This window comes from Rhinopithecus roxellana, chromosome 12 (genome assembly GCF_007565055.1).
Source record: "Rhinopithecus roxellana isolate Shanxi Qingling chromosome 12, ASM756505v1, whole genome shotgun sequence".
In the NCBI taxonomy this organism is placed as follows: Eukaryota; Metazoa; Chordata; class Mammalia; order Primates; family Cercopithecidae; genus Rhinopithecus; species Rhinopithecus roxellana.
The window spans coordinates 111659343-111675381 of record NC_044560.1 but is presented as its reverse complement, the minus strand read 5'-3'; the positions used below and the strand labels follow the sequence as shown (position 1 = coordinate 111675381).

Sequence of the window (16039 nt, the reverse complement as noted above, 5' to 3'; positions counted from 1 at the left end):
GATGGGAAAACATTGGGTTATGGGGATCCAGAGGAGCCACCTGGCCTGCCGTGGAAGCAGTGCGGGCTTCCCTGAGCAGAGGACGTGAGCTGAGACCTAAAGAATGAGTGATTGGGGCAAGGCAGAGGTAATGGTCTTGAGGTCAGAGAGGGGGCCTGTTTTTCCCAAGGGAACATCACTGGTTGGAATGAGTTCAAGGAGGCTTGTGAGACTACAGAAGCTGGCAGGGGTCAGATCACAGAAGGCTTTGGGAACCATGGAGAGCTCTAGGCAGAGGAAGGACAAGGTCAGATTTGGCTTTAGGAAGCTCTGCATGGCTGTTGTCTGGAGTGGGAAGGCTGAGGCCAGGAGGCCAGGGCTGGACCAGCAGGGCTGGTGGGGTTAGGGTAGCGACTGGAAGCCAAGCGGAGGTGTTGGTGATCAGTGGGCTGTGTGTATTTCTTTACCGGCAGGGGGCGCCGTGGGGTGGTAACAGGTAAGGGAGGAGCAAAGAGTTCCAGGATAACTGGAGTTTGGGGCCTGTAAGCCCAAGGGTTTACCACGTTTCCAAGGGAGAAGGGACCACACTGATGAGACAGTGGGACTATCAGATTGGGTCAGTGCATGGGTACAGGTATGGGGGGTAGGGAGGATGATGAAGAGACCAGTGTAGGTCACCTCTGACACTGGGGGAAGCTGGGGACAGATGTGGACCTCACGGCAGAAACAACTGAAGCCATGGGGGTCTGGGGGGCTGTGGTCACGAGGAAGGAGAAGCCCAGGACCTAGCCAGAGAAAGCTACATAAGAAAGAGGAAGAGAAGTGAACAGAGGGGCTGGGAAAGGAGCAGCAGAGGTGGGAGGTGGGGGGATGGGGTTAACCTTTCAGGTGAGGGGTGTGAGGAGGGCACCTCCAGGAGTTGTTCAGGAACTGGCCATTTCTGGGACAGAGGAGTAAGCAGGTAGGCTCAGAAAGGAGACACCGGTGGGGGGTGGGGGATGCTTGATGTGGAAATGACTTGGGCCCCCTTGTGTCTGGGAGCCCCCAGGAGGGAGAAGGGTGCTAAGAACAGAGAAAGCCCAGAGGTGATGGGGGGTGCCTGTGGTGATGGCCCAGCTTGCCTTTAGATGCCATGACCCTGGGCAAAGAAATAGGAATCATTTCCCCAAGGCAGGTTTATTGAGCACCTACTATGTGCCAGGCTGTGTCCTAGGCACTGAAGGTATAGGTGTAGGACTGTGGAAGATCATAAGTGCTAATGAGAGACGCTGAGGACAGCGTCTGGCACCGGATACAGCACAGTCAGCGTGAGCTGGTTTTATTACCATCGCCCAGGACACAAGCATGTCTTTAACGAAGGGCCCCTGGGCAGCCCTCCTGCCTGGACTGGAGTCCTGAGGACAGAAACACCCTCCAGGAGCGGCCAGCTGTACTCCCTGTCAGAGCCCCACCGCCACGGCAGGTGGGGGCTTTCCCAAGGCCAGCTCAGAGGACTGCCCAGGTGCTGCTGCTCCGGGAGGTGCAAACTTGGGGATGGGGGAGGGGAGTGGGCAGGTCCCTCCAAATGTGGGGTGCCGTGGGCTGCAGAAGCAGATACTGGTGGGGCTGGGACTCTTGGTTGCTCAGATGACTTGGTGGCTGGCTGTCTAGAGGCTCCCACGAGCCCCGCCCCCACCTGCTGTGGCAGTTGCAGGGATGCTTGAAGGCTGCTCTCCCTCTAATAGTAGAGTTCCTGGTCCCACCAGCCTGGGAGAGAGAGGGAGAAAGGAGACTCAGTGCTGGGGGTGCCACTTAGGCAGGGCCAGGGGCTGAGAGGTCAGAGATTGGTGCTGGTTGCTATGGAGGGTCAAGGGCTTGGAGGCCAAGTGTTGAGGATCAAAGGTGGGTGCAGCTGCTCGAGGCCCCCGCCCCCAGGCCCTCAGTCTCCACACTCACTCCCTGGGCAACAGCGAACTCCAAGCTTCCGGATCTCATCATAGACGAAGATGAGGATGCCGTAGGGCAGGGGGACCAGCCACCACTGGAACCTGAAGGCACATGGCAAGGTGAAGGCCATCCCAGGCCTGTGCCCCACAGCCCCCTCCCTCTCCTGACCCCTCACAGCCTCTCACCGAATGGGCATGAAGTTGAAGATGTTGGGCATCCCGGGGCAGTAGCACAGGAAGCAGCCGATGCAGACCTGGAACACGATGGCGATCACCAGGATCTTATTCCTGGGGGTGGGCAGGATAGGACAGGCCATTAGGAATTGGGGACGTGATGCAAATCAGGATACTGTGCGTCAAAGTAGGTCAGATGTCAGCAGCAGCAGGAAGGTGTTCTACACACTGAACACTGGAGTGGCCCAGGCCTCTCAGCACCACCCCTTTAGTGAAATGAGGGGGCTGTGGCGGGGAGCTGCTGGTCAGTTAGAAAAGTTTTTTGGCATGTCAGCATCTGGCACCGGCACCCGCTAGCATTTGCCGGCTGTTCTAAACCACAGTCAGGATCTGATGGGAGTTGGGACCAGGGGTTGGAGGGCAGGAATGGGGCCCGCCAGGGACACCTGAAGAAGCCTTGCTGGAAGGCGGAGAGGCGGCGCGTCTTGCGGATGAGGACGTCGGCGATCTGGCACACCTCGATGCTGATGAAGAACACGGTATAGCAGGTGTACTGCTGGTACAGGCGCTGCCCGAATGTCTGCAGGCCAGGGGCAAACGGAAACAGCCTGAGTCCAGCCTGAGTCCCGGCAGAGAACCTCTGCAGCCCACCGGGCATAGGGTCCCAGGGCCGTGAACCCCTAAATGCTCTCTCTGCCTTGCATCAGAGGGTGGGAGGTGGGGGGAAGGTGAGAGGCAGAGTCTGTCAGGTGTGCAGGACCCCAAACTGGGGCCCAGAAACCTCAGCCTAGCAGAGCTTGGATGACAGTGCCCGGGAAAACAGTAGGCTGGGCCGACTGCTTTCGTAGTGGAAGGGGGGAGGCACCCAAAAGAAAGGGCCTGGGAAAGGGGAATTGAAATCCTCAGATGGGATTTGCAAAGTCCAGTGACTCCAGGGGCCAGGCGGATGGCAAAAATAGGTGAGGCAGGCACCGCGGGCCTTTCGGGAACAGAGGGCACGTGCCCAATTTAAAGGGGGCAGCCACTATGCAGCCCATTTCTTCAACACAGCTACTTCTTTTTTTTTTTTTCTGAGATGGAGTCTCGCTCCATCACTCAGGCTGGAGTGCACTGGTGCGATCTTAGCTCACTGCAACCTCCAAATCCCAGGTTCAGGAGGTTCTCCTGCCTTAGCCTCCCAAGTAGCTGGAATTACAAGCATGCGCCACCATGCCTGGCAACACAGCTCCTTCTAATACCAGCTAACTGTGGGGATCCCCGACTGCTCCAGGTACCGAGTGTTGCACGCGCATTAGCTCATTTAATCCTCTGGGTAACCCTAGGAGGTAGATCAATGGTGCTGGAACTTGAACATGCATGAGAATCCCAGCAAGGGCTCCCAGAGGGCTGGGATAGAGCCTGAGAATTTGTGTTTCAAACAAGTTCCCAGGTGATGCTGATGCTGCTGGTCTGGGAACAAACTGAAAACCACTGAGGTAGACTTTGGTATTCTCTCCACTTTGCAGGTGAAAAAACAGGCACAGCAAGGCAAAGCAACCTGCCCAGGGTTACACAGCTTGTGAGGAGCAGTACCAGACCATGAGTCCAAGCGGTCTGGCTTCAATGTCTATCTTAACCATGACAGAAAATGTTTAAGGGAAATATCCTCATCCGTATGGAACTCTGCAGGTGGACTAAACACATCTGCTGGCCAAATCTAGCCTCACTGTGCTCCACACCTTCATTAAAATGGGCCACATGTGCAAATACCCTGTGGGAGTGATGCTGTAGGGAAAATAGCAGAATAGAGGCCTGGTTCCATGTCTGAGATGATTCATTAGTGTCAGGGCGGAGACACCCATCTGCAGCTGCCATCATCAGTAGCAGGAGTTTGCAGCTGGAGATGGTGGGAAAGGCCCTGGCCCCCAGAACTGGCAGGGAGTCTGGGTGTCCAGGATGCTCTGGCTGAACTCAGTCACATGTGGAGGAACAAGTGGGCTGCACGTAAGGCAAGTGGCCCTGGGAAGGAGGGAGCCCAGGGATGGGAGGGGGTGGGGCAAGGCTCACCCACTCCTGGCCGTAGCTGTCCTGCAGATCTTGTAGGTGGTGGTCCTCCCACTGCGCCCGCAGCCCCACACACAGCAGTGGGAACCAGCCCTCCTGGGCCATGGCCGTGAAGTAGTCGGTGAAGCCAGCAAAGGACTGAATGGCACCTGGAGAGAGGCAAGGGGACACAGGGAGACAGAGATGGACACAGAGACAGGGACATGGGAAGAGAGGGACATGGAGAGACAGGGACACAGATACACAAAGGTCAAGGACACACAGAGACGGACACAGGAAGAGAGACAAGGACATGAAGAGACAGGGACACAGATACACAAAGAAGGTCAAGGACACAGAGACAGGGACGCAGAAACAGACACAGAGGCAGAGAGAGACAGAAGCAGGGACAGAGAGAAAAAGACACATCCAGGACCGAAAAAGACAGAAACAGGCAATGACTCAGAGACAGGGTCATGGAGAGCAAGGTCAGAGACAGAGCAGGGATACAGTGGAACCAGAGAGATCGTCACAGATAGAGACACGGAGGACAATGGAGACCCAGGACCAAATGCAGACACCGAGGTCCGGAACCAGCCAGAGCCCAAGGCAGAACCTGGGGCAGGCAACCTGCCCAGCGCAGAGCCCCCCACCTCCAGGCTCCCTGGCCCATGGGCACCCACCAATCTGGAAGTAGGAGTAGGCAGCCAGAGGCTCGTTGACCAATCTGTCGCGCTTTGGGTTGCGTGGACGCAGGTGCATGATGTCGCTCTCGGCTTTTTCATACGCCAGGGACACAGATGGGAACTGGCCAGGAGTGGAAGGAACTGGGACTGAGAGTTTGGCTGGGCCCCTGTCCCCTCCACTCTGGGTCCCCCTTCCCCCACTTGTGGGCAGGAACAGGACTGAGGTTAGCAGGCAGGACCTGCAGGGACAGCACAGCCACACCAGCCTGGACAGCCTGGGCCCCACTGGCCCCTGGGTGTTGGCATCCTGGTGTCCATCTTCATAAGAACATCTACTTTTATCTTCTCCCTCTGTCTCCCTCTCTCTTTTTCTGTTCCTCACTCTGTCTGTTTCTCTGTCCCTGTCTCTGGTGTAACTCTCTTGTGACTGTATCTCTGCTTTTGTGCATTTCTGCGTTACTCCTTATCTCTGTGTATCTTCAGTCTCTTGGTGTCACCGTGCCCCCTTATCTGCTTGTGCCTAGAGTGGCAGCAGAGCATACTGACCACGACCACAGGCTGTGGGACCTGTGACTGCCCGGACTCAAGGCACAGCCAGGCCACTTATTTGCCCAGTGACCTAGGACAAGCCACTCTACCTGTCTATGCCTCGAAGAGCTCATCAGTAAAGTAGGGGTGATAGTAACAAAACTCATAGCGTGGTTATGAGTACAATATTAAGGAAATGATTGTGTGTCTGGCCCAGAAAAAGCACTATGTAAATGTTACCGAATAAATACCTGTCCACCCAGCCATACCTCTGTCTGCATTCATGACTGTATCTGTGGCTCTTTTCTATCTGTCTGCCATGGGGTCTATCTGAGGGCGTTTACTTGTCCATGTCTGTTTAGGAGCACGTGTCTGTGATTCAGGTTTGGCTAGATACCTATTCTGTTTCCATCTCTGTCTGAGTATCTGTATCTGAGTCCCCATGTGTGCATGTCGGCCCGGGCCTACCTGAGTGTCCGCCTGTGTGTGCATGGCTGTAGGTCTGTCCATTTAGGTCTGTCCACCTGCCTGCCACCCGTGTGTCCTGCACTGGCTGTCATTGCACACACAGGTCTTGTCTGTCACTCTGTGCCCAAGAGTGTCTGTGGTGGTCTCTGTCCCTCCTGTCCATCTGTGGGCAAGTATCTCTGGGCACCCTGTGGATGGGTACCCTGGGCTATGGACTCACAATGTCAGTGCAGAGTTCAATGAAGAGGATGGTGATGCACCCAAGGGGCAGGGGCACACTGACAGTGATGTAGATGAGGTAGGGTGTCAGCTCCGGGATGTTCTTGGTCAACGTGTAGGCAATAGACTTCTTCAGGTTGTCAAAGATCAGTCGACCTGTGGGGTCGGGCAGGCACCTCAGCCTCCTCACAGCCCTCTCCCTCCTGTGCCCACACCGCCTACCCCCTCCCTGGCCTGGCCCGGACCCTGCTCCACGCCTGTCACAATGGAGGCGAAGTTGTCATCCAGCAGGATCATGTCAGCTGCATTTTTGGCAGCATCCGAGCCAGCAATGCCCATGGCTACTCCGATGTCTGCCTTCTTCAGAGCTGGGGAGTCATTCACACCATCCCCTGTGACGGCCACAATCGCACCCTGCAGGCAGTGGGTGCAGGCGGGTGGGTGGGTGGTCAGTGAGAGGCCGGCCCAGGACCAGCCCCGCCCCTCTGCCCACCTGCCGCCCTCATCAGCAGGGCTCACCAGCCGCTGGCAGCTCTCCACAATCACCAGCTTCTGCTGGGGGCTGGTGCGCGCAAACACCATCTCGGGGTGGGTGCGCAGGGCTTCGACCAGCTCTGATGGGTCCATGTCCTTCAGCTGCATGCCATTGATCACACAGGCACGGGCCTCCCTGGGGAGGAGATGGGAAGACCTCACTAGGACCTTAGTCTGTGCCAGATGTGGGGAGAACCCCAGGAGTCTGGGGGGGACTTACTTGTGATTAACCTGGTCCACGGGCACACGGAGGCGGGCAGCGATGTCCTCCACTGTCTCGCTGCCTTCCGAGATGATGCCCACACTGGCTGCAATGGCCTTAGCGGTGATAGGGTGGTCACCCGTCACCATGATCACCTGTAGGTGGAACCAGCGGATCCCTGACCCCTTCAGATCAGCCCAATCCCCCTGTCCTCCCTGGGAGACATCTGCTGATACACGTGTTCATTTACTTGACCAAACGTGACCACCTGCTACATGTCTGGGATATAGCAGAGACAAAAGAGACAAAAATCCCCGTCCTTGAGGAGCTGACATTCTAGTGGGGGTGACAGAAAATAAAGAAATGAATTATATAGAATGCTACAAGGTGGGAAAAACATATTAAGCTTGGTGGAGAAAATGGTGACTCGATTTTAAGTGTACCCAGGGAAGGGCTTATTGAGAAGGTGACATCTGAGCAGAGACCTGTAAGAGGCGAGAGAGTTGGCCACGTGGAAAGCTGGGGGAAGAGTGCTCCTGGCAGAGGGAACAGCAGGTGCAAAGGCCCCGAGGTGAGGACAGGCCCAAACTGTCGGAGGAACAGCAGGGAGGACAGCATAACCGCAGAGGAGTGAACAAGGAAAGAGGGCCAAGGAACGAGCTTAGAAAGGTAACAAGGCCCTGATCTAACAGGGCCTTAGAGACATGGGAAGGGCTTGGGCACTGCCTGCCTGGCCTTGGCTTTCCCACCCTTGTTTTGTGTTTGGGGAACCATTCCTCTCCCCTAGACCATCGGTTGCAGTGAGGTCCCTGGCTAAGACTGGGCAAGAAAGCCCAGACCTGGCCAATCAAGGTCTTCCATCCCCCAGCCACAGTGACTGGCTCAGGGATGAATGAGTGACCCAATCTGGTGCTACTGAAAAAGAGGCACTCTCTTTTTGTGGGGTGGCTAAACAAGTGGGAGTTAAGTTCAAGCTGCTTGAGCAGGGGTGTGTGTGTCCCCAAGTGGAGGGAGTGCTTGCAAATAAAGCCAGCAGAGAGAAGAGCAGAGCTGAGACATGGAGAAAGGAAAATTCCTAATGACACTGAGCTCCTGGATCCAGCTATACCTGAAGCTTAATTCCCCAGAATTTTTCAGTATCATAAAACAATGCATTTTTGCTCAAGCCAGTTTCAGGTGGGTTTGTCATGGGGTTCTTCAACCCAAATCCCGCTGCCATCTTCTGTCCTCACCCCACTTGTTCCTCCCCACAGTGGCATACCCGGATGCCTGCTGTGCGACACTTGAGCACAGCATCAGGGACAGTGGCCCGGGGTGGGTCAATCATGGATACAAGTCCCGCAAAGCAGAGGCCGCTAGATGGAAAGTTCATGTCCTCCATGTCGAAGGCATAGCCGGGTGGGTAGTCCTTCTCATTCAGGTAGAGCTGGCAAAAGCCTGGCCGGAAACGGTGAAGTCAGGGAGGAGCCCTGGGCAGACCCTTCCTTAGCAGGGCCAGGAAATGAGTAAAATAACCAGGCCCCTTGCACCAAACACCTATGGATGCCTGACCCTGTGCTGACCCCTTCACTCACATTATCTGAATCTACCCTCACAACCACCCTGTGAGGCCTATTCTCATCTTACAGATGAGGAAACTGAGGCTCAGAGAGGGGACATTTCTTGCCAGAGGTCACACAGCAAGTAAAAGGGCCAGAATTGGACCACAGATCTGTTTTCTAGGGTAGAGGCAGGGAAGTTTAAGGCGTCAGGACAAAAATTGGGAGAGGTCAGAGATCAGGATAAGGATGAAAAGTCCAGGTGAGGACTGGGGTCAAGATAGAAAGTGAGGACAGACAGGGGTCAGGACTGGTACAAAGAAAGTCAAGGGTAAGGCTGTGGACTAGGTCAGATCAGCCAGCAGCCAGGGATGAGGACGGTCAGGGCTGGGCGGGGAGGGGTGGGCAGGGTCTGTGCTAGCTCCTCCTCCCACCTAGAGTCTCCTCACCTGCCCAGGGATCTCACCGAGCACGCGTTCGCCCAGGCCTCCCAGGCTGAGGTAGGCGGTCTGGAAGGCCTCGCGCCACTGCTCGTCCAGCGGCAGTTCCTGGCCCTTGATAAGGATGGAGCTGCAGCGCTCCAGCACGCGCTCGGGGGCGCCCTTCATCACCAGCAAGTGTCGCGGGTCCCGCGGGTCCTCCAGCGTATGGATGGACAGCTGTGGGCGGGGAGGGGCGGGGATGTGGGCGGGGGAACAGGGCGGGCCTGAGGAGATGGGCGGGGCCGAGAGCTCGGTGCGGCGCCTGAGAGCTGCGGGGAAGGGTGAAGGTGGGCGATGTGGGCTTGTGTAGAGAGGTCCTTCGTAGAAGGTGAGCGTTAAGGCGGGGCTAGGCGCATATTTGGAGTCCTGGGCGCAGGGAATGAACAGAATTAGGGTGCGGAGTTGCAGGCTGGGGGCGGAATTTGGAGAGCGAGGTGCTCCTCATGGAGAGTACCGACGAGGAGAAGCTGTGGGCGGGGCTGGGTGATGAGCGGGACCTTGCCTCTGGTGGGCGGGGCCATAGGCACACCGGGAGATGGGGTGGGGTTTGGCTGCGGAGAGAGGAAGCTGCGAGCGAGGCCCCGCGTGGCCCGCCTGATGTGGGTGTGGCCTGGGGCTGGGCCCGAGGTGGGCGGGACCAGGCCGTGGGCGGGGCCGGCTGCGCACCTGGAACTTGTTGGTGGAGTTGAAGGGGATCTCGCAGACTTTTGGGAAGCGGTCACGGTAGCCCATGGCGTTGCCCAGCGTCAGCTCCGAGAACTTGAGCAGCGCCGTCTCCGACGCGTCTCCGATCACGATGCGCTGGAAGCGGGGGCCGGTGTCAGGGGCGAAGCCGGCTACACTTGCCTCCCGGGATTCCCTGGGGGCCCCCTGGCTCTCACCTTGGGCACGGGCACTGCATCCTGGCCGGACTTGAAGGCAGCGCGGTTGCACAGGGTGAGCACCCGGCACAGCGCCCGCCATGTCTCCGAGGACTGGTCAAACGTCTGCCCTGCAGACCAGGTGTCCAGGCTGGGTCCCGCATGGCGGCTCTCCCGGACCAGAACAGAGCCCCCTCCTCCTAGGCTCATGTCGCGTGCCCCCTCCCCAGACCTGGGTGGGATTGGGTTCCACCCAACCCTGAGGGACCCAACCCCAGGATGACCCTTCCCTCTACACCCAGTAGCGAGTCTCCTTTGAGACCTGGAGCCGAGCCGCCCTGCCTTCGTACAGAGCCCTCCCTACCCCCCTAGCCCCCTTCAGGTCTCCACCATCCACCAGATCCTGCCCTGGCGCCTGTGCCCTCCCTGCCCCACACCTGACTGGTCTTCTGTGGTGTCAGCTGTGTGGATGTGGTTGTCAAACCACAGATGGGACACAGTCATGCGGTTCTGAGTGAGAGTCCCTGTCTTGTCTGAGCAGATCACTGAGGTGGAGCCCAATGTCTCCACCGCCTCCAAGTTCTTGACCACGCAGTTCTTACTGGCCAGGCGCTTGGCTGTCAGGGACAGGCAGACCTGGGGAAGGGGTGAGCACCACAGGCTAGGGATCCACCCTTGCTTCCAGTCCTCTTCCCCGCCTCACAGAACCTGGAAGGCTTTACCCCAGCCGCGGGGCTGCGTGTGCAACGTGCTTCTGCAAAAACCAGGTGTTTGTTTCTTGGCCCCAGCTTTTGTGGAGCCTGTGCTTTGTTTGAGACTCCTTCCCCAGTCTGCCCAGATACAGTAGCCAGGCCCCTCTCTGAGCTGTCCCAGCCGAGATTCTGAAAATTCTCTTCACACAATCAAAATGAGAAGAGGAAACTTCCCCACACCTTCCCGGGGGCTGGTCTGGGGCTGGGTGCTGACTGTGGAAGGCCCTGTGACATGCTGGCTGCCTGCACAGGACCTCAGCCTCTTCCGGTTAAGGACCTGGCCTCATCGTCTCTGTGCCCTCAATGTGTGGCAGGCTTGCATCGGGATGCACTTGCTGAATGAGTGGATGATGGGAAGGTGGGAGAGTGGATGGGAGCTGAGTGAACAGATGGACAGGCAGGGAGGTGATGGGGGGACTGTGGAGGAAAGAACAGATGGTTGGGTAGGCCCCTCAGCTCCCTGCATTCCCGCCTGCCCCCACTCACTGTGACAGTGGCCAGCAGCCCCTCAGGCACATAGGCCACCACAATGGCCATGAAGAAGACCATGGCCCGCAGGAAGGTGTAGCCAATGCACATGGCCACGATAAAAAACGTGGCACCGAAAAGAATGGCCAGGCCCGCGATGATGTCCACAAAATGCTCGATCTCGATAGCGATGGGCGTCTTCTCATTTTCCACCCCCGATGCCAGCGACGCGATGCGCCCAATGATGGTGCGGTCGCCTGTGTTCACCACCAGGCCCTGCGCGGTGCCTGCAGGGGGGCCAAGGAGTGACTCAGGGATAGGGGGCAGCAGTGGGGTGTGCACTGCTGTGTGAGCTGACAGTCAGTCACCGCCAGTGGAAGATGTGACCTGGGGAGAAGGGAGCGACAGTGGGAGACAGAGAAGCAGTGTGCCCCGGGAGGTGGCAGTCATGCAGGGGAGAGATAGGGAGACAGAAGCCCCCTGTCCTAGAAGGTAGCAGGAGAGGGACCGGTGGAGGCAGCAGTTACTGGGCAGGCAGGCCCAGTAGACAGACCCTCCAGGCACATGGTGGAGAAGAAGGCGATGTTGCGGGTCTCCAAGGGGCTCTCGTGCGTGCACTCGGGTGAGCGGGTCTGCGGCTCGGACTCCCCCGTCAGTGAGGAGTTGTCCACCTTGCAGCCCTGGGCCGCCAGGATGCGGATGTCAGCGGGCACTCTGTCCCCGCCTTTCATCTCCACCAGGTCGCCCACCACCAGCTGGTCAGCGTTGATCTGGAACTTGTCTCCATCGCGAATGACAGTGGCTTGCTGCGGGGCAGGGGTGCCAAAGTTGAGGTGGACTTAGGGGGTGGGAGCTGCTGCACATGGGGAGGTAGAGGATGGAGAGAACTGGGACCCATGGGGAAAGATGGAAGCCACGGATGAGGGGCAGGTTGGACCTGATGGGAGGAGGCTACCCGAGCAGTCTGGAGTCTCTGGGATCTGGAGTGGTTGGGTGCTGGGGAACCCACCTGTGGCACAAGGTTCTTAAAGCTGGCGATGATGTTGGTGCTCTTGAATTCCTGGTAGTAGCCAAAGCAGCCAGTGACGACAACCACAGCAATGAGAGCGATTGCCAGGTACAGCTGGGGACAGGGACAGGGCTGGAGTTATTCAGAGGGGCTGGAAGCTGCCTACCTGAGGCCACCCACCTGCTCCCTGGTGCCCTGGTGTTCTTGGTTTTCCCCATGCTTTTCCCTGCCTACTAGGAAGCTCATGCACCATTCCCTGTAGCCTTTAGCCCCCTTCCCACGTCCCTCATACCCCACACTCGGCCTGCCCTGTCTTCTCAGTGTCTTATGTTCCTGTGTATATTTCATATCCTCTGGCCCTGAATCCTCAATCTTCCGTGTCCCCATATCTGTGACTTGTGCCCCAAATCACTGTGTGCCTTGGTCTGACACGTTCCCTTCTCCTGTGTCCCCAAGCCTTGCATTCCCCATGTCCACTGTCCCATGTCTCCTCCTGTCCCCATGGCCTGTATTCCCTGTGTCTCCAGTTTCACATCCTGGATTTTCCATAATCTGCTGCCACCTTTGTGTCCCCTGGGCCCCCTTTTCCCTGCGTCCTCACATCCCCATCCCTGCATGTGCTGTAGACCTTGTGCGTCATGGTTTGTGTCCTCCGTGGCCACGGCCCCCGTGTTCCAGCTCCCCAGTCACTGTGTCCCGTGTCTCCCATGTCTGCGTATCTCCAAGTTCCCATCCTGTGTCCCACGACCATGACTTTTCGAGCCTCTGTCTGATGTCACATGTCCCTGAGTCCCCATGTCCCTTGCCCTGATCTCTGCCATATGTCCAATGTCCCTTGCCCTACACCTCCATTTCCTCTCTGTCTCTGTGCTTCTATGTCTCATGTTTTGTGTCTCTCCATGTGCTGTGTCCTGAGGCTTGTATCCCTGCCGTGGTGTCCCATGTCTGAGTCCCAGGGTCTCCTGTTCCCCATGCCCCAGTCTGTCCTGTGTCTGCACTGCATGTCCTCTGCTTCCAAGTCCCACCTCTTTTTTTTCTTTAAGTCATAGTCTCACTCTGTCACCCAGGCTGGAGTGGCAGTGGCACGGTCTCGGCTCACTGCATCCTCCACCTCCCGGGTTCAAATGATTCTCCAAGGCCAGGAGTGGTGGCTCAAGCCTATAATCCCAGCACTTTGGGAGGCCGAGACGGGCGGATCACGAGGTCAGGAGATCGAGACCATCCTGGCTAACACGGTAAAACCCCGTCTCTACTAAAAAATACAAATATCTAGCCAGGCGAGGTGGCGAGCACCTGTAGTCCCAGCTACTCGGGAGGCTGAGGCAGGAGAATGGTGGGAACCCAGGAGGCAGAGCTTGCAGTGAGCTGAGATCCGGCCACTGCAGTCCAGCCTGGGTGACAGAGCAAGACTCCGTCTCAAAAAACAAACAAACAAAAATGATTCTCCTGCCTGAGCCTCCCGAGTAACTGGGATTGCAGGTGCCCGCCACCATGCCTGGCTAATTTTTGTAATTTTAGTAGAGATGGGGTTTTGCCATGTTGGCCAGGCTGGTCTCGAACTCCTGACCTCAGGTGATCTGCCTGCCTCAGTCTCCCAAAGTGCTGGGATTACAGGCGTGAACCACGCTCCTGGCCTCCAAGTCCCATCTCTTACGTATTGCATTGCCATACTCTTTATGCCCCCAACTATGTCCCGATACCTGAGACTCACCCCAGTGTCCCTGTGTCCTTGAGTCTGCCCCATCCATATCCCAGTGTCCTCCACCCGCCGTGACCCCTGTCTTGAGACTGCCTTTCATGTTCCTCTATCCCCATCCTCCTCTGCCCCTCTTGTCCCAAGTCCCATTCTCAGTGTACTCCTTTCCCAGGTCCCCATGTCCCAAGCCTGCCCCCGCAACATGACTCACATTGTCGTCGGTGGTGAGGTCCCCCTCACTGGCCTGGATGGCAAAGGCGATGAGGCAGATGGCGGCAGCCACCCACATGAGGCACTGCAGGCCCCCAGCCAGCTGCCTCGCGAACTTGACATACTCTGGGGTGCCCCGTGGTGGCCGCAGCGCATTGGGCCCGTCCCGCAGCAGCAGCTCAGCAGCCAGGCTCGCAGACAGGCCCTAGGACAGAGGGGTAGGGCGAGGCAGTGCTGGGGGCTTTCCTCCACATGCACACCCTGAAGGAAGCCCCCTGCCTCGGTTTCACTTCCCCAGCTCGGTCTGTCCTGCTCCTTCTCATCTCTTTGTCTCTTGGTTCCTGCCCACCCCCCGCCCCGTCTCTCCCTCCCTCCTTCATCTTTCCCTTTGTCTGTCTCTCCTCACTCACCTTTCTGTGTGTCTCTCTCCTGCTGCTCTCTCCGTATTTGTCTCTGCCTTTTCTGTGTTGCTATCTCTTTTCATCTACTCTTCTCTCCATCTCTGTGTCTAACCCTTTCTCTCGAATGCTTTCTCTCTTCTCTCCCTCTCCCTCTCTCCATCTCCCTCCCTGTCTCTTTCCTTCTTTCCCTCTCTCCCTCTTTCTCCCCTCTCCATCTCCTTCCCTCTCTCCTTCCCTCCCTCCCTCCTTCCCTCTCTCCCTCTCTCCATATCTTCCTCTCTCCATCTCTCCCTTTCCCTCTCCCTCTCTCTCTCCCTCCCTCTCTCCATCTCTCCATATCTTCCTGTCTTCATCTTTCCCTTTCCCTCTCTCTCCCTCTCTCCCTTTCCCTCTCTCTCTCCCTCTCTCCCTCTCTCCATCTCCCTCCTTCCATCTCCTTCTCCCTCCCTCTCTCCCCCTCCCCTCTCTGTACCCTCCCAGTCTCCAGCTCACCTTGGTGGCACTGGTCTGGTATTTCTGTTCCAGCTCCGCCACTGATAGCTGGTGGTCATTCTGTGTGGTGGGGTGGGGCAGGATGCTTGTTCTGGGCTCTCCTGGCCCCCTCCCTGCCCACTTGTGTGGTTACCAGCCCACCCTCCAGCTCGCGGCCCTCCCCAGCCAGAGCTCACAATCTCCATCTCCTTCTTCATGTTCTCCAGCTTCTCCTTCCTCTTGCCGCCCCCGCCACCCGCCTTCTTCTTCTTGCTCATCTTGGCAGCCATGTCCCCGCCAGGGCCAGGACCCAGCTCCACCGAGTAGAGCTCGTAGTTCTCCTGGGGATGGATGGGATGGAGGGAGGGAGGCCTCAGATTCCACTGCAACCCCTGTCCCCACCACACCCCAGACTCCTGGGCCCCACTCACGGCCTTCCCCATGGTGCCCGGTGCCTGTGCTCCCACCCGACAGAGCCTGGGCCCGGACCAGTCCTGATATACTCGGGGAGGGCGGGAGGTGGAGCAGAACCGCCTGACCACAGCTGATTACGGGGCTCCTTGGGGCGACCTCTAGGCCTGGGTGCCTTAGGCATTCCCTCCTGGGCTGCTCCCCCCGCCCAGATCCCCCCATGTCAACCTGCCCTGAGATCGGGGAGCCCCTGGGAACAGCCCCAGCAACAAGAAGAGCAAACATAAGGTTTGCTCCAGTGGGCATTGTGCTGAGGGCTTCTGCGTGCTAACTTATTTAACCTTCCAATAACCCTTTCAGGGGACAAGACCCCTTACAGATGGGGAAACTGAGGCATGGAGGGGTTGAGTCACTCTCATATGGCTCCATCACAGGCTAGGATGTAATGGAGTGAGAACCAGATCGGCTGGCTGCAGAGTGTCCTCTTTCAGTTTAAATAGCACGTGCCTGAAGAGGCATGGAAGAGGAGGGTGCTCCCACACCTTTTTTTTTTTTATTTGAGTCTCACTCTGTCACCCAGGCTGGAGTGCAATGGTGCAATCTCGGCTCACTGCAACCTCTGCCTCCCGGGTTCAAGCGATTCTCCTGCCTCAGCCTCCTGAGTAGCTGGGATTACGGGTGCGCACCACCACACCTGGCTAATTTTTGTACTTTTAGTAGAGACAGGGTTTCACCATGTTGGCCAGGCTGGTCTCAAACTCCTGACCTCAGGTGAACCACCCGCCTTAGCTTCCCAAAGTGCTGGAATTACAGGCAGAAGCCACCACACCCTGCCATGCTTACAACACTCTCTATGGTGGCTGAATGTTTACTGAACTCTGACTATTCACTATGGGCTGGGTATGCTCTGTGTGTCACTGGAATGGTTTCCTTAGCATCTAACAGCAGCCCTATAAAGCGATGTTCTCTTGGCCCCTACCAGGGACTTTGCAGAAGATTTCAAC

General features: G+C 57.4%; 1 protein-coding gene across 1 annotated transcript; it reads right to left on the bottom strand.

Moving 5' to 3' along the window:
* Positions 1 to 1271: 1271 nt before the first annotated feature.
* Positions 1272 to 15090, bottom strand: ATP4A (ATPase H+/K+ transporting subunit alpha). The gene is made up of 22 exons (XM_010369287.1): positions 15056 to 15090; positions 14822 to 14965; positions 14646 to 14705; positions 13754 to 13957; positions 11847 to 11960; positions 11391 to 11643; positions 10856 to 11124; positions 10055 to 10253; positions 9639 to 9748; positions 9424 to 9558; positions 8742 to 8934; positions 7999 to 8174; positions 6756 to 6892; positions 6521 to 6671; positions 6247 to 6415; positions 6003 to 6157; positions 4784 to 4907; positions 4125 to 4270; positions 2525 to 2658; positions 2091 to 2192; positions 1915 to 2006; positions 1272 to 1725 (listed from the first exon to the last, which is right to left on the bottom strand). The coding sequence occupies exons 1-22, from the start codon at positions 15065 to 15067 to the stop codon at positions 1697 to 1699; spliced, it is 3108 nt and encodes a 1035-aa protein (XP_010367589.1). The 5' UTR covers positions 15068 to 15090; the 3' UTR covers positions 1272 to 1696.
* Between the last annotated feature and the right edge of the window lie 949 nt (positions 15091 to 16039).